The 22,446-nt window shown below is 40.0% G+C and overlaps 1 protein-coding gene across 1 annotated transcript in view; it reads right to left on the bottom strand.

The window, feature by feature from the left end:
- The window catches only part of otog (otogelin), a gene marked incomplete at its 5' end in the record, with an annotated part of 110,491 nt that extends 99,088 nt beyond the window's left edge, over positions 1-11,403 (bottom strand). Inside the window, 11 exons of the mRNA XM_016993132.2 lie at positions 1,657-1,802; positions 2,542-2,588; positions 3,194-3,302; positions 3,944-4,069; positions 4,905-5,014; positions 5,603-5,709; positions 8,464-8,597; positions 9,037-9,242; positions 9,610-9,728; positions 10,856-11,010; positions 11,307-11,403. Of these exons, the coding sequence (XP_016848621.2) occupies positions 1,657-1,802; positions 2,542-2,588; positions 3,194-3,302; positions 3,944-4,069; positions 4,905-5,014; positions 5,603-5,709; positions 8,464-8,597; positions 9,037-9,242; positions 9,610-9,728; positions 10,856-11,010; positions 11,307-11,403 (1,356 nt within the window). The remainder of the gene's footprint in view (positions 1-1,656; positions 1,803-2,541; positions 2,589-3,193; positions 3,303-3,943; positions 4,070-4,904; positions 5,015-5,602; positions 5,710-8,463; positions 8,598-9,036; positions 9,243-9,609; positions 9,729-10,855; positions 11,011-11,306) is intronic.
- Positions 11,404-22,446: the final 11,043 nt, after the last annotated feature.

Here is a 22,446-nt window from a genome sequence, read left to right on the forward strand (position 1 = left end):
ACCGCCCATGTGCCAGTCTGTAACTAGGGGCTTCCAGATTTCACAGTCCTGCCCCCGTCGCCACTCGCTGATCGCCATGGGACTTTTGTAGGTTTGTTTTTATTTTTGTCGGAAGACGCCTGTGCGTGATTTTTTTTAATGTGTGGAGATCGGTGCACGGCCGGTCAACACACAGTCTTCACAGAGTGAGGTTCCAGCAGTGGTGTGGTTAACACAACGAAAGTGGCTTCTCAGTCTGTTGCAGCCTTCTTCCGCCTTCACAGCCGTTGTAACATGTACCATGTTATCCTCCGCCTGCTCCGCCGTTGAGGTCTTTGGGTCTTCGGATTGTGCTTGGTCTGGAACCTCCCCTGCGGCCATTCCTGGGAGTGCATCACTCCAGCGGCTATGCCCACAGGTTCATCGGAACACGCAAGCCCCCTCACCATGGCAAGGTGACAATCCATGACAACTCCATGGCAAACCTATCACAGGTTTTCTTGGCAAGGTTGTTCAAGGAGGATGAGTGACTTTGCCTTCTTCGGAGGCTAAGGAGGTGTGACTTGCTCAAGGTCACACAGTGGGTTTCCACATGGCAGAGTGGGGATTCAAAACCTGCTCCAGAGTCATAGTCCAACACTCAAACCACTCTAATTTATTAATTTACAACTACAAGCTATCTGATATATCTAGACAAACAGCTTTTTATGTTGGTGGAGAATGCATATTAATTTTTTTTACGAGACTAACAGTGCATCTACATAACCCACAAATGGCGATGTTGATGTGGAGTTGCCTTACCTTCCAAAATACTTGGGACCAGAAGTGGTTTGATTTTTTTAAAATTTGAAATATTTGCATATATATAATAAGGTATTTTGAAGATGGGAGACAAGTATAAACACAACATTTGTATATGCACTTTATAAAACAAAGTTTGAAGGTAATTTTATATACCATACGCTTAATATTTTTCTGCATGAAACAAAGTTTATTTACATTGAGATACCCATGTAAAGAATTTTCAATTTTAAAGTATTTCAAATGTCAAAATTCTGGATAAGATATACCCAGCCTCTATTTATTTATTTATTTATTTATTTATTTATTTATTTATAGTATTTATATTCCGCCCTTCTCACCCCGAAGGGGACTCAGGGCGGATCACATTATAACACACATAGGGCAAACATTCAATGCCCATAAACACATCAAACAGAGACTGAGAGACACACGCAGAGGCAAGTTAACCTTCTTCTGAGGGGATGTTCGATTCTGGCCACAGGGGGGAGCAGCTGCTTCATCATCCACACTGACGGCACTTCCTCATTCCAGGTCGTAAATTAGTTAATCTTGCCTCCCCACTTTATAAGTGGTACCTTATCTCCTACTTGATAGGTACAACTATCTTTCGGGTTGCTAGGTCAGCAACGAGCAGGGGCTATTTTTTATTTTTAATTGACGGGTGCTCACCCCGCCACGGGCTGGCCTCGAACTCATGACCTCATGGTCAGAGTGATTTAAGGCAGCTGCTCAACAGCTGCGCCACAGCCCGGCCCCATCTACTAGGATCTGACCCACAACAACAAATCAAAAAAAGACAACCATTCAGCAGTTGGCAGCATATGCTAGACATATTACCATGAGGATTTGTCTCTTATTTTGTTACTATCTTACCTGCCCACATGGAGCATTTTGAAGAATCACAGCAAATTTGCCAGAGGTAAGACTTTTTGCCAGAATATAGTGGCAAGTTGCTTGAAAAGTATATTTACGCCCATCAAATGTTGTGAAGTGCATATCTCCAGAGACTGAACATTCAGCTAACAACAAAAAGAAATGGAGTTTTACAGCGTCCTACACAAATATTGTGTGCTCTTATGTAAAGTTTTATTGATGATGAATGATAAAAACTACAGTATCCGAAAGCCCGAATGAATGATTGGATATATCATTTGATTATCTAAAAGCATGAGTGAGTCATTGGGCCTCCTGGTGGCGCAGTGTATTAAACTGCTGAGCTGCTGAACTTTCTGACTGAAAGGTCAGCAGTTCAAATCCGGGGAGCAGGGTGAGCTCCCACTGTTAGGCCCAGCTTCTGCCAACCTAGCAGTCTGAAAACAAGCAAATATGAGTAGATCAATAGGTACCGCTCTGGCGGGAAGATAACAGAGCTCCCTGCAGTCATGCCAGGCACATGACCTTGGAGGTGTCTACAGACAACACCCACTCTTTGGCTTAGAAATGGAGATGAGCACCAACCCCCAGAGTTGGACACGACTAGACTTAATGTCAGGGGAAACCTTTACCTTAGCCCCCCCTTCTCTCTCTCTCTTTCTCTCTCTCTATCTCTCTCTCAATCAATCTCCCTCCCTCTCTCTCTCTCTCTCTCTCTCTCTCCCCCTATCTATCTATCTATCTATCTATCTATCTATATTGCTTTTCAGGGATGAATTCATTGAAAATGATTTACAAATGTGAAAACAACATTCTCTATAAAAATGATTATATATAACTTATTTATAAAGTGAGAAAGCAAGACTTTGGATAAAGCCAACATACCTGGACAAGTAAGGTTTGTGCAAATCCATTTTCCTCCAGCACATGTACTGCAAAAGAAATAATCATTTATGTTTTAATCATGTTAACACAGAGCTAAGGGACAAATTAACAAATGAAAAACAGCTAAGTAAATCAGGTAGAGAAAGCTTCAACTGAGACTAAACCATGAAGAGTCAGAGGTCGAGAGCAGGCCTATTTTTTTCTGACCTCTGAAATTATGTAATTTGCCCAGAATAAATAGTAGGAATATTAAGGGAAATAAATATATCTTTCCTTGTTTATGAGATGTTATATACGTCCTACTTGAGATATGAAAGTTCTGGAAATTTTAAAGGTGAGGGGGATAGGACCAGATTTCCCCTGCCAGAGCAGATTTTGTTTATTTATTTAGGCCCAAGTGTTTGGGCCTAAATCCCATTATAATGGTAATGAACATGCACTATCATTCCTCATCCTGGTTTATGAAATATGGAGACTTGGGCAGGAAGAGATACCAGAATAAAAGCTAATGGTGGTGGCTTGAGTGAATGAGCCAATTACAAGCAACAAATTAGCAATGTTCAAGTATTATGAAAGCAAAGGCTAGTGCCTTCCATCTTGTGCATTATTCAAGGAACTTACAGAGGAAACAAATATTCAGAATATTACTAACCAATTGTTGCAGTCTTCATAGATCACATCTCCAGTTCTGTAGACAGTTCCATGGTAATCGCAGGGGCAATCAGTTGGCCTAACACACAATTTATTTTCATAAATAAGTCCTGAAATAGTACATTCAGTAGGATCAAAATTAAAATCATGCCACTTCACAACAACTTTAAAAAAATCTTGACTGTCTGTTATTTCTATCAAAATAATTAATATACATAATGACACACATAATGGTTGCTTTAATTTTAAACAGCTGTGCTAAATTATTGGTTAGTAAGAGTTACAATGTAATACTGATTATATTCATTCAGAAGTAAGTCCCTTTAGCTTCAGTGGAATTTAATATTAAGTATGCGAAGTGATCTTGTAGCATGTTTGAGACTGAAAGAAAAAAGTTGGTAACATAAGCTTTTATAGACTATGTAGTCTATGAAAAGATATGCTACCAACTTATTTGTTTAATATGTTGTAAACCGCTTTGGGTCCCCTAGGGGAGGAAGGAGGTATATAAATGATGTAAAAATTTAAAAATGAAATTAAAATTATTTCCCTCAATCTTAAAGCTGCTACAAGATCACTTTGCATACCGATCCAGATTAACATGGGTATGTCTTTGAATGCTTAGCTTACTATTAAGTAAGTAGCATACCACGCCACCAATGTGAATTAAAATTCCACCCAGTGGTTTTGGTTGTAAACTGCAATCATGAGGTGATCACAACATTTGAAAGGACATCCAAATTTTCATTACCATCAGGACAATAACATCCATCGACACAGGGAAGTTCACTGCCAATACAATATGCCTTTTGCTGACATGAAACTGGACAACAGTAAATGCATTCATTGTAGACAAGATTTTCCTCACATTTAACAGCTGAAAAAATGAGGAGATGAACAAAGGTTAGGATTCATTTCTAATATATTTAAATCTACCTTCATTTTAAGTTAAAGAGCATGTGCTGCTCTATTGTGTGCTCTTTTCTTGCTTCTCAGAAGCAAGTAATGTATAATGGATGTATACAATCAATGTTAACATTACTGATATGTTCTTCAAAGCTGTCAAACATTTGAGAAAATATAATATAATGTATGTAAGAAACTGTAGAATCCTTCCTACAGTAGCTTTATGTATTACATACACCATCCTTATTCTATTACCTGAAGCTTATTTCAGAGCCTTATAGATACTGACAGTGGATTCACTTCATCAACAAGTTGCAATTTGGCTCTTGAACCTAATTCAGAGCTTTCCAAACTGTGTGTCGGCTGCACGGTGTAGGTGTGTCATGTAAAAGTACCTCATTTTGTCAACAGTAAGACACCATCGATTGGAAGACGCACCCTAATTTCAGTACCACCACCATCAAAAAGACATAAGATATGCCTGCGATTCTAAGAGATGCACCCCATTTTTAGAAATGTTTATATAGGAAAAAGGTGTGTCTTAGAATTGAAGATATGTAGTATTGTAGTACGAAATTGCAAATATCTTGGAAATGTATGTAATCTAACAAATGATATTTTCAAAACATATAAATGAAAGGTTTTCATGAGATATGTTATGTCCCCATACATTTTGTTATTACAATTTATGTATGTGTCCGTATCTCTTATAAGGGTTTGATTTAACCTCTGGTTTGCCAATAAACTGAATTGTGCCGTGAAATTATGCATGCATAAAAAGGGTAAAATAATCTTTCACTACATACCACACTCCTCAAACTGTGCCCGCCAGTTATGGAGAGGTCTTCCTGCTTGTGCACAGGATCGTGCATATTCAGTTAATGCTCGACACCAAGTTGCATTATCAGCTCCTGACCTTAAACACATTAAAATTGGTATAAGCATATACCCCTCTTATTATATAAATAAGCAACCAGAGTATCATATATATTTCAGCAAGGTGTTGGGCATTTAAATGTCCCAGCATATTCATGAATTCCAAGAATTTGTTCCCTCTGCTTCTTTTGCCCTGTATTTCTTTTTTACTTGCTTTTTGGTCAGAAGTATGGCTTTTTAATAGCAACACACAGACACAGCCTTAATCAAATAAACCACATTTCAAATAGCAAACTCATGTCTGACAGATACATTTATGTGTCTGCTATGTTTAATATACCTAAGAATATCTATTGCATGGAAGCCAATTAACTCCCTGCTACAATTCATCTGATACATACTTATTCCCAAAAATAATTATTTTAGTATTTTAATTTTAAAAACTTTCAGACAATATGACTGTAAAGAGTGTGTGTTATTGGGACAAATTTGCTAAGTCACTACAGCCAACATTAAAAGATTCCTTTTATTTGTACATTTCAGAACATATGCACACTGATACATGTGTTTGGAAAATATTCTTCTTAACTGTCTATTAACTTTAGAGGTCTTAAAACTGGATACTTACATGCATAGATCATTCGTACAACTGGCCATGAAAGGAAATGGGCTCACAAACTCATGACATTCTTTGAAAGGGGGCCAAAGTAGCATGTTGCATAGTGTGTATATCCTCTGAAAATATAGTGAGAATCATGATGAAGAAAGGCTTTTTGAAAAATGTCAGGTTGAAACAAGGAACACAGTGGTACAGAGGGAAAGGAGATGCAGGAAAGCTATATTCCTTGAATGTGTCACTGTGCATTTCTGGCATTCAAGTGTTTATTTGACAAGACCACATTTAGAATTCACTTCAGCTTATATCTGAATTACATTCATTTCATATTATAAGCATTTACACTTTAACAGAAATGTATATTTTTATTGAAGTTACATACAAGTTCACATATTACATTTCATTTAATAATCAAAGGTATCTTGCTCTCTTTGGATAGTATACTTCTTGCTCTTCCTTGTATGACTAGCTCTACGCAGAAATATAAAGGGAACTTTGTCAGGGCAGAGGTTCTGAAAATGTTTTCTGATAGAAAACTGAAACATTGTAGCCAGAATTGTAATGAGATTTTCCCCCTTGATATTGCAAACAATAAGAGAAGAGTTCCCTAAGAAGACAAAAGCTCTTTCACAGATTTTAATACAAATGACCAAGAATTATCTAATCCAATACTGGCATCAGCTATAATAGGAATCCACTAGCTGTAAATTTTAAATGCTAAAAGAGCAAACTCTACAGAAATACCAAAGAATGAAAGAAGATACGGTACAAGAAATATTAAAGATAAAATATTAAAAATAACCCGAGTGTGATAAGGTTTGGTTGCTTACCTGTAACCATGTTTCTTCAAGTGGTCATCTGTGAAATTCACACATATAGGTCTTGTGTGCTCGGTATTCTCTATAGCTTTAAGAAACTCTTGGTGGTAGCCCCACTTACCCTGTCCTGGAGGATATAGCCATCAAATGGGGCTAGCACCTCAGTCCTAAGCCACTATGACAGCAGCTTACAGAAACTGAGGCATGACAAACAGTGGAGAGGGTGGACAAGGATGTGTGAATTTCACATACTCAAAGAAACATGGTTACAGGTTTCTTACTTTCTTCTTTGTGGTCTTTATGAAATCACACATATGGGTGACTAGTGAGCTTCCCATTCAGGAGGAAGGAGTCATGCCCCACAGGAAACAAGCACAGTTCTACCAAGGCAGCATCCCTCCTAGAGAAATCATCCCACTTGCAGTGGGACACAATGTGAGTGGAGTTGACCACACTGCTGCCAGGCAAAACATCTTCGGGGCACTCCATATAACAGTGGTTCTCAACCTGTGGGTCCCCAAGTGTTTTGGCCTACAACCTCCAGAAATCCCATCCAGTTTACCAGCTGTTAGGATTTCTGCGAGTTGAAGGTCAAAACATCTGAGAACCCACAGGTTGAGAACCACTGCCATACAGGAAGGCCTGAAAGGTCTGTTGCTGTTGCTGGATGACCCCTGATTTGGGATGGAAGGGAGTCTGCATGTGAGGTTGCAGGCCAGCCGGATCATTGAAATAATCAATGAGGAAAAACACTGTGAAGAGACTGAATCGCCAAGAGCATCCTAGTGATATCTCAGAGAAAAACCCCTAGGAGATTTCCTGTAGGCAGGTGCGCAGTCAATGTAAGGGCTAGAGGCAACACATTCAAATATGGAGGGAGTGCTCCAGAGGAGTAGGATTCTGGAAAAAAAAACCCAATAAAACCATGCCTGATACATATGAATCCGGAAAATCATCATGGCTAGGTTCTCTATCCTCCTTGACGCCATTGAGGTTGGAGGCAGCAGCAGGCCTTTATCCAACTGTAAGAAGAAGGGCAACAGCAGCAGCAGTGGTAACACCAGTGCCTGCTGCTGGCCAGAAGAAAAAATGGGATTGTCCACCAGAGGAAGTGCTTGTGTAGTCAACAAAATCAAGGCATGTGTAAGGCACAACATGAGCACTGAGAACTTATGCAAGTTCTCTGGAGATAAAAGATATGAATCCATGGCAGGGTCTCCTTTAGGTGGCCCTAGTTTTAGTGCCTCTGATGCTTCAGATCCATCTTCAATGCCTACCTCCTCTAGAGGTGCTGGGGAGCAAGATGCCATTCCATCCCTTGCTGACATGATGGCATGGCATACCAGATGTCAGGAAAAGTCATGATCCCAAGAGGGAGTGTAGGCGGTATTGTGATAGTCGGTGCTCCTTGGGCAGGAATAAGCAGACTCCTGAGAGTAAGGCCCAAATGGGGAGAACCAGGTGAGCCCTCATACTGGGAACACCTTAAGTGGTGCCCATGGCCAGTAGGAGGCAACGGGTAATAAACTTCCCCTTGAGGCCAATTAGATCAAATATGCTCTGCGGATCCCAAGCCATAAGAGGCCCCCCTGCAAGAGGAGTCTTGAAGTGATACCTGAGAAAGGCTGCAAAAATGGCTGCTGATGGACACAACCGGGAGTCATTAGATGCCAAAAACACAACAGTTATAAAACAATTACAGTTAAAACAGATAATTAAAACATCCATTATAAAAACATCCATTTAAAATTACATAAATTCAAGTCATAATCCAGAGTCTGTCCATTATCAGTCACATAAATCGTTCTTACTAAGACTGCAGCGTCTGCTGCTCGAATACTTGGTCCCACAACCATGTTTTAAGTTTTTTCCGAAAGGACAGGAGGGAGGGGGCCAACCTGATTTTATTAGGGAGGGAGTTCCACAGATGGGGGGCCACCACTGAGAAGGCCCTGTCTCTCGTCCCCACCAATTGTGCTTGCATGGGTCGTGGGATCAATAGCAGAGCCTCTCCCAATGATATAGGGAGATGCCTATAACAAGTATCATGCCTACCTGTAAAAATGATTGGGAGTGAGTCAGGCAGGGTGGTTCATAGTTAAATGAGACATCACTGGAGAAGATATTCTCTTGGGGTGGAATCTCTCTCCAGCTTTCAACAAACTCTTCAATATCTTCTGTAAGCTTCCCTGTGGAAAAGTGCACAAGTACATCAATGCAAAAGATTCACTGGACAGTAAAATCATTCTTCTAAGACATTATTTTTCAACTTTTTTCAAAGTAGACCAAGAGTCTAAGTATTCATAGGCTCATTTCCCCAGCCATGCAAATGCCACAGCAAACCATTAGAAAGCAATGCTTTAACAGCAGTTGATACAATAGGTAATCCTGGTTGGCATATTTGTTTACCAAGGACAATGTTTTCTGCAATTCTTACATTATGCCAAGAAGAAGATTGGGCATTGTCTGTGTCTTAAAGGTACAATGGAAAGTTGGTGTTAATGTGGTAAAACTAATGTTAATGTGTTAAAACTAACAATTATCTGCCTTTTTGGAATGTGTGTGTGATGAGAAATAATCTGGTATTGTAAATATGTTTGTATCAAATAAATGAGATTAAATACTCACCATAACTTGTGGCAAGTTCATCTTGCAAAATGGCATTGTTGTTACCACATAATCCATGGGTTTTTCCCAAGTAATCAGGAGCCATCTTAATATAAACAGCAGATGCACCATCCCAAGCCAGAGAAAATGCATACTGGTGTCTAACAATAACATATCCTGCCAGTTTTTGGATGTACAGGTTCCCAATGGTATACGGTAACTGTATTCTGGTAGAAAAAAGAAAATTACTCCATAAACAAAGGAACAATTCACGGCAACCCTTTTTGGATTTTAATAAAGTAATTACTGTACTCATCTAAGAATTACATGATAACTGACTAGACTGATTTGGTACCAGAGTTTCACACTATGGAATTTATATTTACCACTTGTAATGATTCAGGAAGTGTGCCTTTATTTGCACATACTAGAATAATATTTACTTTTTATTATCTTTATTTATACCCCACCTTAGCCCCCATGAGGACTCAAGACGGCTAACACTCCACACCAGGTAGGTTTTAAAGGTGCAATACAAAAGTTTAAAAGATATTAACAATTAAAACTATTCCCAGCCATATATATTTAATTTACCCAGTTCCTTTGTAAGTGACTTCACTACTTAATCTGATTTCTCCATCTCCCGAAAAGTATAGACTTATCGATCGTTTACAAGAGTAGGGAGGAGACTTGCATTCTGGATCATTATGAACCTAGCAAAAAATGGAGAAAAGTTAATATTTTACTAATATTTTCAGCATTTCGCATAATGTTTTAGAAATAGAGCTAAAATTACTTTAATACTGTAATATCCATCAGTGGAAGACTCGGTTAATCTCCATATCTTGCTATCTTGAATTGTAAGTAAAACTGATGGATATTTGGCACAGAATAACAGTTGGAAGCACAAACAAAAGCACAAAGCATAATATATAAGTGAAGCTTGGAATATTTTGATTAATTCAGGAAACCCCCCACCGCCACCCCCCACATTCTTGGCAAACCCTGTTACCGTACCAGGAAGCCATTATGTAACCTGGGATTCCCAAAAGCTACATGCAGTCATCAGTATATACATGGGGAATTTAAACTTCTGCCTTAATGAAGCACACTCCCTAAAGGTAAAGGTAAAGGTTTCCCCTGATGTTAAGTCCAGTCGTGACTGACTCTGGTAGTTGGTGCTCATCTCCATTTCTAAGCCGAAGAGCCGGCGTTGTCCATAGATACCTCCAAGTTCATGTGGCCGGCATGATTGCATGGAGAGCCGTTACCTTCCCGCCAGAGCGGTACCTATTGATCTACTCACATTTGCATGTTTTTGAACTGCTAGGTTGGCAGGAGCTGGGGCTAACAGCGGGCGCTCATTCTGCTCCCGCGATTTGAACCTGGGACCTTTTGGTCCACAAGTTCAGCAGCTCAGCGCTTTAACACACTGTCACCAGAGGCACACTCCCTACCTCTACAAAATATTTAAAAAAAAAACAGTGCCAAAGCCTTTGAAGTCAAGGCTACTACCAGTAACAAAAATCAAGTCCCTTTTTGCACATAAACAAATTTCACTTTAATGATTGACTGCCTTTGAACCCTCAGATAACATAGAATAATCAACTATACTACCTTCACCCCTTCTTTGAAACATCTTCTGAGTCATTGCCTAGATGCCTAATAATAAAGAAACCTAAACCACTGAAATGCCCAGTCTACAGAATTTCTTCACTCAGAAAAAAGCAATTTCCAAAGCTACATCTGGAACTGGGGGAATTAGAAAGTTTAAACAAAAAAACTGAAATGTTTTCATGAAGTAAACAAGTGTCATTTTTCAAAAATTCGAATCTCTTACTTGTATAGAGAAGCTTTGCTCATCCAGTTCATTCTGTCTGACAAGACAATAAGTAGATTTCCCAGAGAAAAAGTAGTAGAGGCCATCAAAGGTTTCATAATGGTACTGTCCCCATGTTCGACAAATACTGTCTCTTTCTGCTCCTGTGTTGTGCACTATGGAGAGAGAAGGGCAACATAATTATTTCTTTATTTCAAAAGCATTACTTTTTGATTATGCTTATATTATTTCTGGAGTGAGTGATAATGGCAATAATATATAACCAAAGGGTGGAAATATGTATGTAAGAAGTCTTTAGCTACACAAAGATACTATCTTCTGCTTCAGACCAAGACAAAGAGCTCCAAACTACAATGTAGCACCTATTTAAAAACTCTACTGTGTCTTGAAAAAACAAGCCTAGTTCTGAACCATAGATCATACAAGGCACACTAACAAAGTTTCTACTTACCTATCTGACACCTTGATCCAGTTGCGTTATATCGACTACAATCACACAGCTGCCAGTACGCACATTCACCTCCATTAAAGCATGTAAATGCATCTAAGAGAGAACATTACAATTTACTTCCAAACCATTTTAAATGGATGAACAAGTGAAAGTTAGACAAAAATTATACATCTTTCAAGTTATCTGCAGACAGTAAATCTATTGTGTGTATTCATCTTGTTGACCATCTGTGAATACTAATTAAAGAGAGGTGTATTGAAACATATGGTTGCTCTCAGACTGTGGAACTCCCTCCCAAGAGAGTCCAGGATGGCCCCATCCCTGATGGCCTTCTGCAGGCAGGTTAAGACCTTCTTCTGCCAGCAGCAGGCATTTGAGGAAGGAGAAGGAGAAGGCTTTGGAGAGGTGTAGGTGGGATTGGGGGGGTTGAATTTTGGCTATTTTAAGTGTATTTATTGTATTTAATCTGTTTTTACCACACTGTTACTATTTAATAGTTTTTAAACTTTTGTATTGCGCTTTTTAAACTTGATTAAGAGTGGGATTCCTAGCCAATAGCCAACTTGTTCTCCCCATAGGGAGAAATGCAGGGGTATAAATAAAGTTAATAACAATAATGGTTAAATGGGCCAAGAATGTTGGTTATAATATTTAGTCAGAGAATGCCCAGGACACCACAACAAAGCAGAACCCAAAATTGTTAGCACTTGTGTGGGTATAAAACAATTTTAACAGTGCTCGTCTACTTCAAGGGCAGGCCTTTTGCGAAGACAAAGTCACTTACAATACTTTGGATTACAACGTGGATAGCTCCTAATAATATATTGCTGCTGAGAAAATGCACCCCCCCCCCCAATACAGCAGTGACTACAGCTAGAATCAAAGGTAACAGAGAACCTATACATGGGTAACAAATTATATCACAGTCCTTACACTCAAAAAGTCTAAGGACTTTAACACTGTGACTCCTGGCTCTACTGCAGCACAACTTCTGATGTAGCAAGTAATCCTACATTTATCATCCTCTAAGGAGAGAAACATTCCAGTTCTCTTTTCAGTATGATGCCAAAAACAATATTAAATAACAGAACTAGGAGTTATATGCAAATGTTCACTTTTTCCATGAAATAATAAGAAGGGAATAATTGGCTCTATCCCAAAGTATGTAATAATTTGCACCAATTGTGGATATTATCCAACATTGTACTTCTATTGATGGAACAGAGCATTCAACAGAAATTGATATCTTATTACTACTGCAATCCCTTGATTACACCCCAAACATCTGCTCTGAAGGGCTGGGAGGTAGTAAGGTAGCTCTATTTCTTTCCCCCCCCCCTCCATTTTACTACAGTATTTACACTTGCTCAATAAAAGATTGTGGAGGTAGCTTCCATTTCCTTTGACTTTTGCAGGCAAGCAGAGAAAGCTGAAATAGAATTGGCTTGAACAGTACCCAGCATTTCCCAACTTAATTTATACTGGACTAGCTGTGCCCGGCCACGCGTTGCTGTGGTTAGGACTTAATTTTTCTTTTCTTTTTGTTGTATGAACGTAGAGGTGTGGATGAGAGGTTGTGCTGTCAATTTTCAAGGTTGTGGGGCGTTTAGTTTAGTTGTTTTGTCCGGTGCTGTGATTCCATTACCTATATATAAAAGGGTGATGGAATCGCGGCACCGAGCAAAACAACTAAACTAAAGGACCCCCAACCTCGAAATTTGACAACACATCATCCATGCCTCTAGGTTGATACAACAAAAAATCCCGTCAAGAATCTCCATGGGGCCTTAAAAACCCAGCCGTCAGCCTGGCTGGAAGGCCCCATGGTGGTTGGAGGAGGGGCCTCCACACGGCGGGGCCTGTGACGCCCGCCGAAGAGGAGGGCCGCGAGGCCCCAAGGTTTTTTTTTCTACGTTCAGGCCTGCAAAGCCAAAGGTGTGGGGGGGCCCTCCAGAAAGACGGGCCCGCCATTCCCCCCCCCCCTGCGAAGACCCCCCCTCCCGCGGTCTCCTCCAAGCCTCACAGGCCGGAGGGAGCCCCCCCCCCCCAAAAAAAGCCGCCTCAGCCTCCCGCCAGCCGGAGGGAGGCCACGAGGCCCCAAGGTTGATTTTTCTTTTTGGACCTTCAGCCCTGCAAAGCCAAAGGTCGGGGGGGCCTTCCACAAAGTCGGGCCCGGCCCCCCCTCCCCCCGCAAAGACCCACCGCGGCCTCCCGCTAGCCGGACGCAGGCTGCCAGGCCCCAAGGTTTGGGTTTTTTTTTTGGGGGGGGGGGGGGTTGTTTGAGATGGACGCCTGCAAAGGCGGAGGCAGGGGTGGCTGCAAGGCCGGGAAGAGCCCCCCCCCCCCCCCGGCGTGTCCTAAAAGCCCTAAACAGCCGGCGACGGCCCAGGCCTGCCACATGGGCCAGGCCTGGAGAGGCAAATGGCAGCCTAAGGCCGTGAAGGCCTAGGCAGGGCCACTGGGGAGCAGGGCCTTGGCTCCTTGCACCGCCCTCCCTCCCCTTTTCCCCTCTTCAAACGAGGGCCCTCCCTTCCCAGCCTCACCTGCCTGGGCCTCTGTCTCTCTTCCAGGGATTGGAAAGAGGGGCCGCCTGCCTGTACTCTCAGGCAACAAATGTAACACCTAACATTACTGTGGTGTAATAATACAAAACAATATCATCTATAAAATCAGGACATTAGATAAAGAACAACACTCTGAAAATGGGAATTCCAGAAAGGAAACAACCAGGGCCAGCTAACACCTCCCAACAAAGGATTCCCCCAGGGAGAAAGCAACCAGGCTTCCAAACAGCAAGGATATTCAGTGCTGTTCAACCTAACCAAGCAAGATTTCCCCTTCATAGTACACCCTCAGGATGGTGTGCTATGAACACCCCCTGAGGCTACTCAGTCTCATTCAGCCTGCCCAAGAAAGGATGCCCCTATGTAGAAAGCAGTCAGTCTTTGAAACAGCGAGGCTATTCAGTGCCATTCAAATTGGCTAAAAAACCATTTCCCTACAAGGCAAGTACCCAACCTTCCAAACAGAAAACCTATTCCACTGTATTCCAGCTCACCAAACAAGGATTCACTTAAAGAGAAAACACCCAGACTTTAAGGCTGCAAGGCTATTCACTGCTATTCCACCTGGTCAACAAATGATTTCCCTTCAGCCACAGCAACGCATGGCCGAGCACAGCTAGTATATATATAGGTAGATAGATAGATTGGTTACTGCAGACATACTGCTAAAACCTGCTTCTCCAGCCCTCTTTCACCATTATCCCAGTTCTGACGCTGCTTTCTAAAAAGCTTCCAGCTAGATAGAGAATAAGGAGGAAAGGGGGTGGGGGAGCATAAAAAGACTTTGTAAAAAGGAGCTTTTTGTCAGAGGCTTTGTTAACTGAGGTATGTTTGGAAGACACTTCCTGGTGCATTTTTCAAATAACTCAACTTCATTAAGAAGATTAAAATGGACCACAGTACTTTGATCATTTATTGCCAGAAATTATGTTAATAAGATCTGTGTTCCTCTTCTGTGCTCCTGAGAAGGGTCAGTGCCCATTAATTAGGTTTCAGATAAATAATGTAAGCTGGTGCTTACATACAAGGGGATTTTTTTACTTTTTTATTTTGCTTTGATGTTGAAAAACAAGGCAAAAACAAAGGCATCCTCAGATGTATTCTTAATTTCTGTGATCTATCACTGTGATTCATTATGAACTAGCTGGCAGAAAAGAAGACAAACTTTGGAAACAACAATTCTATAGCCAAGTAAATTTCAAAGGCTGTTTTCAATGGAATTTCCTGTTCTAAAATTAATTTTATTAACAATTTCATTGTCAATTTTGTCCTAATAGCTACTCTACAGCTTCCCAGTTTATAATTCTAGGTCTGAGATATTTAAGCAGAAACAGAAACTAAGAAAATCCAACAAATGCTACATTCAGCAAAGGACAAGAGGAATCTTCTCACTTCTGCAGGAGTCTACCGTATACCATGCAGCTGTGGGCAAGTCTACATAGGGACCACCATTGCCCAAACATGAATCAAGGAACATGAAAGGCACTGCAAACTACTCCAACCAGAGAAGTCAGCAATAGCAGAGCACTTGATGAACCAACCTGGACACAGCATATTATTTGAAAACATAGAAATGCTGGACCACTCTAACAACTACCACGTAGATTACACAGAGAAGCCACAAGCATGTGGACAATTTCAACAGAAAGGAAACAAACAAAATCTGGCCACCAGAAGTAAAACACTCTATAATCAGAACAGTAAGAACAACACTCTGAAAACAGAAATTCCAGACATGAAACAACTAGGGACAGCTAACACCTCCAAACTAAGGATTCTCCCAGACAGGAAAAAGCCAGGTCTTGAGGCCACAGGGCCATCAAATACTAATCAAGGTGATTAATTACAACATCCATATCTGTCTCCAACAGACAAGAGTTCTTTCTCCCACTCTGGACGTTACAGATAAACCCCACTTGCCTAGTTTCCAACATACCTCACAACTTCTGAAGATGCCTGCCACAGATGTGGGCGAACATCAGGAGAGAAAGCTTCTGGAACATGGCCATACAGCCCGAAAGATTCACAGCAACCCATTATTATTGGCCTTACTGAATCATAGAATTTATCCATGCTTTACATATTTGACTTTTACAACAGGTGCCGTGATACACAACATGTTCTACTCACTTTGATTTCCTTCACTCCTCACAGCTTGGGCTGTGGGCTGGGCTGTGGCGCAGCTGGTTAGTAGCCAGCTGCAATAAATCACTACTGATTGAGAGGTCATGAGTTTAAAGCCAGTCCGTGTCAGACTGAGCACCCAACCATTAAAATAGCCCAGCTCATTGTTGATCTAAGCAACCTGAAAGATAGTTGCATCTATCAAGCAGGAAATGTACGTACCGCTTATGCGGAGAGGCTAATTTAACTAATTTACAACACCATAAAATCAACCAGCAGCATGCAGAAAGGAATGAGGAAGTAATCCATGAAGGACTAGGTGTCACAGTGGATGATGAAGCAGCAGCTCCCCCTGTGGCCAGAATCGAACATACCCTCATGAAGCAGGAAGCTGGAAAATGTTAAATTGCCTCTGTATCTCTGCCTCTGTCTGTATGTCGTATAGCATTGAATGTTTGCCATGTATATGTACATTGTGATCCACGCTGAGTTCCCTTCGGGGTGAGAAGGACAAAATATAAATACTGTAAATTAAATAAATAAATAAATAAATAAATAAATAAATTGTGTTTGTCTTGTCTTTGTCTTATATCTCAAGCCTTTGAGTATAAACCAGATGGGCAAAGTTTGGTCTGCAGGTCATATGAAGCCTCCCAAAAATATCCTCCTATTTGTATAAAGTACAACAAACACTTTCCACTATTGTGGCATTAGGTATCATCCAGTATCAGTAGTCTGATAACAACTTGGGACCTCATCATCTGAGGAAGTGTCTCCCCATGCTATCAGTGACTGGCTGACTGCATTAAAAATATTGGTTACCAGGACATAAAGGGGGCCCACCTACAACTATAATGATTTTTTTTATTAAAATAGTAATGCAATGTAAATTTTAGTTGCACACAGTAATAATATTGGAATTTCTATTATATTTTCAAGCTACTAAAAGATCATTAACACTTTTAACATATTGTCTAATGTTTGAAGTGGTCCACTTACCATCAGGCAAGCTGACACCCTGCCCCATCTGCCACTGTTTGCTATATATCTGCATGATTATTAAGTTGCATATCTCGCTGTTGGGAATAGTGCACTTGATGGAGATGTAGGTGATGTACTTTTTGGCTTTAATGTCCTAGAAGTAGGATGTCCCTCCCTTGGAGGCCCAAAATGGCACTAATGATGGCACCAAATTAACTCAACTGTCTGAGGCCTGGTTTTGTTTCAATTGGATTGTGGTTTGTTTTGAATTGTGTTGACTCTTTCTTACCTCAATATCTTCTGTTACAGTGTGGGCAAGAAATATTTCAAGTAGTAAGTAGATAATTAACTATAAATGTCAAAGATGTCCTTCAGGGTCATAGAGCCCTTTCACGCTAAATTTTTTTAGGAATATAACTATTTTAATTGCCATGGCATCATCCTGAGCTTTCCAGTTAAGGGAGGGATACAAAGAATTTTCTAGCAGAGACCAAACTACAAACCAAGATTTTTTTTAATTATTTTTTTTTACAATATTCCCTTGGCAGTTAAAGTGAAATCGTAATGCTATAACTATGTGATGTGAAAGGGCTCTTGGAAAACCTGTACAATCCCTGAAATTTTGAAACTTTCCTACTCCTGACTTATGGCAACTGAGAAGGTCCAGACTGATACACCTGAGATGTTTGGATTAGGTAGACTTTGGATATAAACCAACATTCAGACTATCAAAAGAAACTAAACAACTGTACAAACTTCAATCCTTATCACCAGATCTCTTTTTTCAATTTGCTCTTGGCAGCATTAGAGGTAGCAAAAACAACAACAGAAAGAAAGTTTTTGACATCAGTAGGCTATGTTTACATAATCCTTGCTTTTTCTAAAACCTGAACAGCATGTTTACTGTGACTACAATTTTATGACAAGGTGTGCAATTGTTATTTGAAAACACTAGAATCCAAACAAATGCTACAAACACATATAAACAATTAGAGCAGATTTAAAAGCATGTGTTGTCATCATGGCAGAATCCTTGACTATACTTTACATTTGTGTTTCACAGAAGATTTGAACAGGTCAAGCTGCAATATTGTCAAATCTTACAAGTACAAGTTTTGAGTTTGTTATCAGCCACTAACTCTATTCACATTGCAATAATGGATCCAGGGATGTAGCCAAGGGGGAGGTTTAGGAATTCAACCCACCCCCACCCCAAAATTCTTCAGGTTTTAAAAAAAATGGTTTACTCACGAATTTTAAGTGATTAACCAAATCCCCTTGAGTGTCCACTGAAGTTTATCTGTCTTGAGTGTTCACTCAAGTTTATTAATGGAGCCTGATTTCTAAATTATTTTGCGTTATGGAACTACTCTTCATGATTCGCTTTTAAAAAGTCCCCCCCCCCCCCCCATTTTTTCAGGCTATGGTCCTGAATGGATCTGAGATGGTATTGGTGCTATTCTCCAATTGAAGTATCTTGTTATCATAAGGCAAGCACTGAAGTACTAAAGCCCATCTGAAAACTTACTAATGATGGAGTAGTGCTGCCAAGATATTCAAAATCTTTGTCTCCACCTCCGAGCTCTTTCACTCTCACCTACCTACTTTTTATTCCCATTTCCCATCATGCATGTTAATGCTCTTTCTTTCCAATGCAACTGAATGCTTATTCTCTCCACAATGGTCCTTTTTCTCACCAGTCCAATGTTCCTGTCCTTTGCTCTTTTGCAACTCCCCCCATACCTTCATTCTCTCTCATGAATATTTCTTTTCTATTCCACTGCTCATTCAGGGTGCATCTACATTAGAATCAATGCAGACAGATACCATTGCTGTGGCTCAATGCTATTGAATCATGGCAATGTAATTTTACAACATTTTTATTCTTCTCTACTAAAGATGTTTGGTGCCTCACCAAACTTCAAATCCCATGATTCCATAGCTATGAGCCCTGGGAGCAAAAGTGGTGTCAAACTACACTACTTCTACAGTGCAGATGTATCCTCGGCCTTTCATTCTCATCACTCCCCTCCCTCCTTACCAGGCAACTGGACTTTCTTTTGTTCTCAACTGTTTGAAACAGCAGCTGCATCTGACATTTTATTTTCCTTACTGTGCCTCTGACACATATGGAGATACCGAAAGGCCTTTGGATTGCTAGAACTAAGTTAAGCTTCTTCTACGCTCAGTTAAAAAAAAAAAGTGGCTAAAGAAGGTACTCCAACCAAAACATAAATATAAATAAATTCATTTCAAAAGCTAAACCATCAAGGACCATCAAAATGAATGTTATCTTCCAAGAGAACATTTCACAGTATCAGAGACAGACAAAACACAGAAACTCCACTTTAAACAGATATTAACCTAGGCATGATAAACCTTTGGATACTTCATACTTTTTTTGTATAATAGGATTAAAGCTATTCAGAAGAAGCTCTTGCTAAGACCATCAATAGTATTCTTTTTTTAAAAGATCAAATTTATAGGGAACTTACTGGATAACTGACAGAATGTGCTGCGAAAACGTTTTTCCCTTGGAGAAAACACTGTGGTAGATGAAGAGTTATACACTGATGTTCCAAATGCCTGTACAAGAACAAGAATTGTTAATTGAAAAAACATATAATTGCCCACTATGTGTAACAATAATGTAGCAAGAAAGGTTTGCTAATACATGTCCTACTTTCAATCAAATAAAATGTGTAAAAGAGCATCCAGGCTCAAAATATACAACAACCCTTAGTTACTTATGCTATGAAAACCCTAAATTAGTCGATTTGTAAATTAAATCTGACACATTCTTAATCCGTAGGTGTACAATGAGCCTCAGTTTGAACACAACAATTTTTAACATTGCTTTGATAATTCAAACTGAGTTAATTTATATTTTCTGCACTTACTCTGCATTTTCAACATTGTGGTGGAGTTTACTTGTTTCAAATTGTTTGTAACATATAGAATATTTTCTCAACTATATATATTTGTTTTTAATTTTATTTCATTTTACATATATTTCATTTTATGTTCAGAAACTAAAACACACGTCCACCAATTCTTATCTTCATGAGTCTTGCATGAGAAGTTAGCCTGAGCAACTGTAATTGTTTCAAAGTGAGTTTTAATATCAATATCAGATTTGACAATGTTAAGTAGTGGGTGTTACTATGTGTGTTGGGAGGGGTGATAGAACTCATACAGTGGTTCTTAATATAGGAATAGGTGTTAAGTCACACATCCTCATCTTCATCTGTGAAATCTGATACATCTTTCCTCAACTGGCTCTTCGGGCAACAAAAACCTGGGAAAGCCCGGGTTTGGGTGGGTAGGTATGGGCTGGAACCTGTGCCAAAACAAGTTATTCCTGGCAGACTCTTATTCTATCTATCTATCTATCTACCTATCTATCTGTCTTGCAGCCAGTTCACAGACTCACTGAATCACATAATGCACAGATCTAAGAGAATTAAAATCAAGAATCCTTTCTATAATAAAACATCCTATTAAAAGCCACAAGGCATTGTGGTGTCCAAAAAAAGGAAATCAGACATCCTGCTCACATATTTGGGGCCTGTAAATCCTACCAACTGATACCAATTGTCCCTGATAGTTGTGATGCTTCCTACCAGTCAGCCCTCCTTTCCGACAATGCTTAAGGAACACTATAATTTGATATAACATGACACATAATGATCTGGACTCTCCATACAAGTTCTGCTTTAACTACATGAAAACATTTGTTCTCTTCTAGAGAAGAACCTTACTCAGTACTATTAATTTTGCTTATTCTGCTGTACTTCCAATTAATTCTAGTAAATCTCACTAAGTCTGAGCAGTAGATATAGAAATATAGAGAAATGTATTTCTGTAAATATTTCAAGCATTGTCTATAAATACTTAAACACCATCTACAAATACCTTCAAACACAAGCTATAATTTAGCCACCTGCCCAGTCAGGTACATGCTATCATTGAAGGGATGAGAAGGAAACAACCCCATAGTTCAGGCCTGCACAACCTGTGACCCTCCAGTTGTTTTGGCCTCCATCTTCCAGAAGTCCTAACCACTAGACAAGCTGACTAAGGCTTCTGGGAGTTGGAGGCCAAAACAGCTGGAGGGCCACAAGTTGTACAGGTCTTCCATAGTTGTAAGGGAGAGATAAGAATGAGATGTACTGGGATGCGACCTGGTACATCAGGTTTGTGAGGCAAAATCATGGAAACTAAATTAATCACACAGGTTTCCCAGGGTGTTGAGGACGAAAAATATTAGGCTATGCTGAAGCTAGAATTTTGCTATATAAAGCTCGGCCTTCGGCCGGGGGGGGGGGGGGGACGGACACCGTGGTGTATCCATTTCCTGTTTGCTGCTATGAGTGAGTGCATAAGGAACTTTTTGTGGGTTTTGCAGTCTGGAAATTAATTCCTTGTATTTCATTTCCCCTCCCATTACTTTTTCTAGACAGGCTTGCAAAGCAGTGAGTGCACTGGAGCTTAAAGTCACGTCTCCTGCTTTCCAGTCTCATGCTCTGCTGCTGCTGTCAGTATGTATTTCTCATGGCTCCCCTTTATTGTTCATCCTGTCCCATCCCTTGGCAAAACTCATTCCCACCATTGACGATTTCTCCCAAGGAGGTTTGGATATTTTGTGGCAGCATCATCCTGGAAAAAAATGTTATTCAGGTGCTTTGTTGTGTGTCATTTCCATCCTTTCCTTTATGTATTATGTTCCACACAACACAATCCATTTTTGGAGCACTTCAGGGCTTGAGACCTTAGTTACAGGGATGCCTGAAGAATAGGAGTAGTGGAAATTGCTACCTGTATCACTGGTGTTGACTGAATGTGAACACTGAGGCATTGTGTTGTATGTGTTGTGGTGCAGAGAAGTGCTGGGGGTGTGTTCCTGCTAACATGAATTCATTAGTTTCCCCCAGATGTGTATGTTGTAGCAAGTATAATCCATGATTGTTAAAGTTCAGCAGGGCACGTGTTATGCTCATCCATCAGTACATGATTTTCCTGTGCTAGGCAAGTTGAGGCCCATTCAAATTACATAGTTATAATGCTACAACTCCACTTTAACCATCATAATTCCATTCTGTGGAATCCTGGATTTGCAATTTAGGGAAGGGCCATTATAATTCTCAGCCAGAGAACCCATTGGGTGCCCATGACCAAACTGCAAATCCAGGATTTCATAGGATGTGCCATGGCAACTGAACTGGAATCATAGTACTATAACCCTTGTTTTCGATTTTTAGGTTCTGTGCTTTTTTTTTGGAGTTTAATTTACTAAAATAAATCCTCTTCCACTGTAAAACTTTAATAATCCAGCTACACTGCATCTAAAATTCTTTAACATTTCTAAAAAGCAGTCTAGACTATTCTGTTTGTTCAAGAAGTTACAATACTGATGTCTGCCACATACATTTTCTTACTAACCTGATGTCACAGAACTTTTCAAATTGTCT

The sequence above is a fragment of the Anolis carolinensis genome, chromosome 1, assembly GCF_035594765.1.
Source record: "Anolis carolinensis isolate JA03-04 chromosome 1, rAnoCar3.1.pri, whole genome shotgun sequence".
NCBI lineage: Eukaryota > Metazoa > Chordata > Lepidosauria > Squamata > Dactyloidae > Anolis > Anolis carolinensis.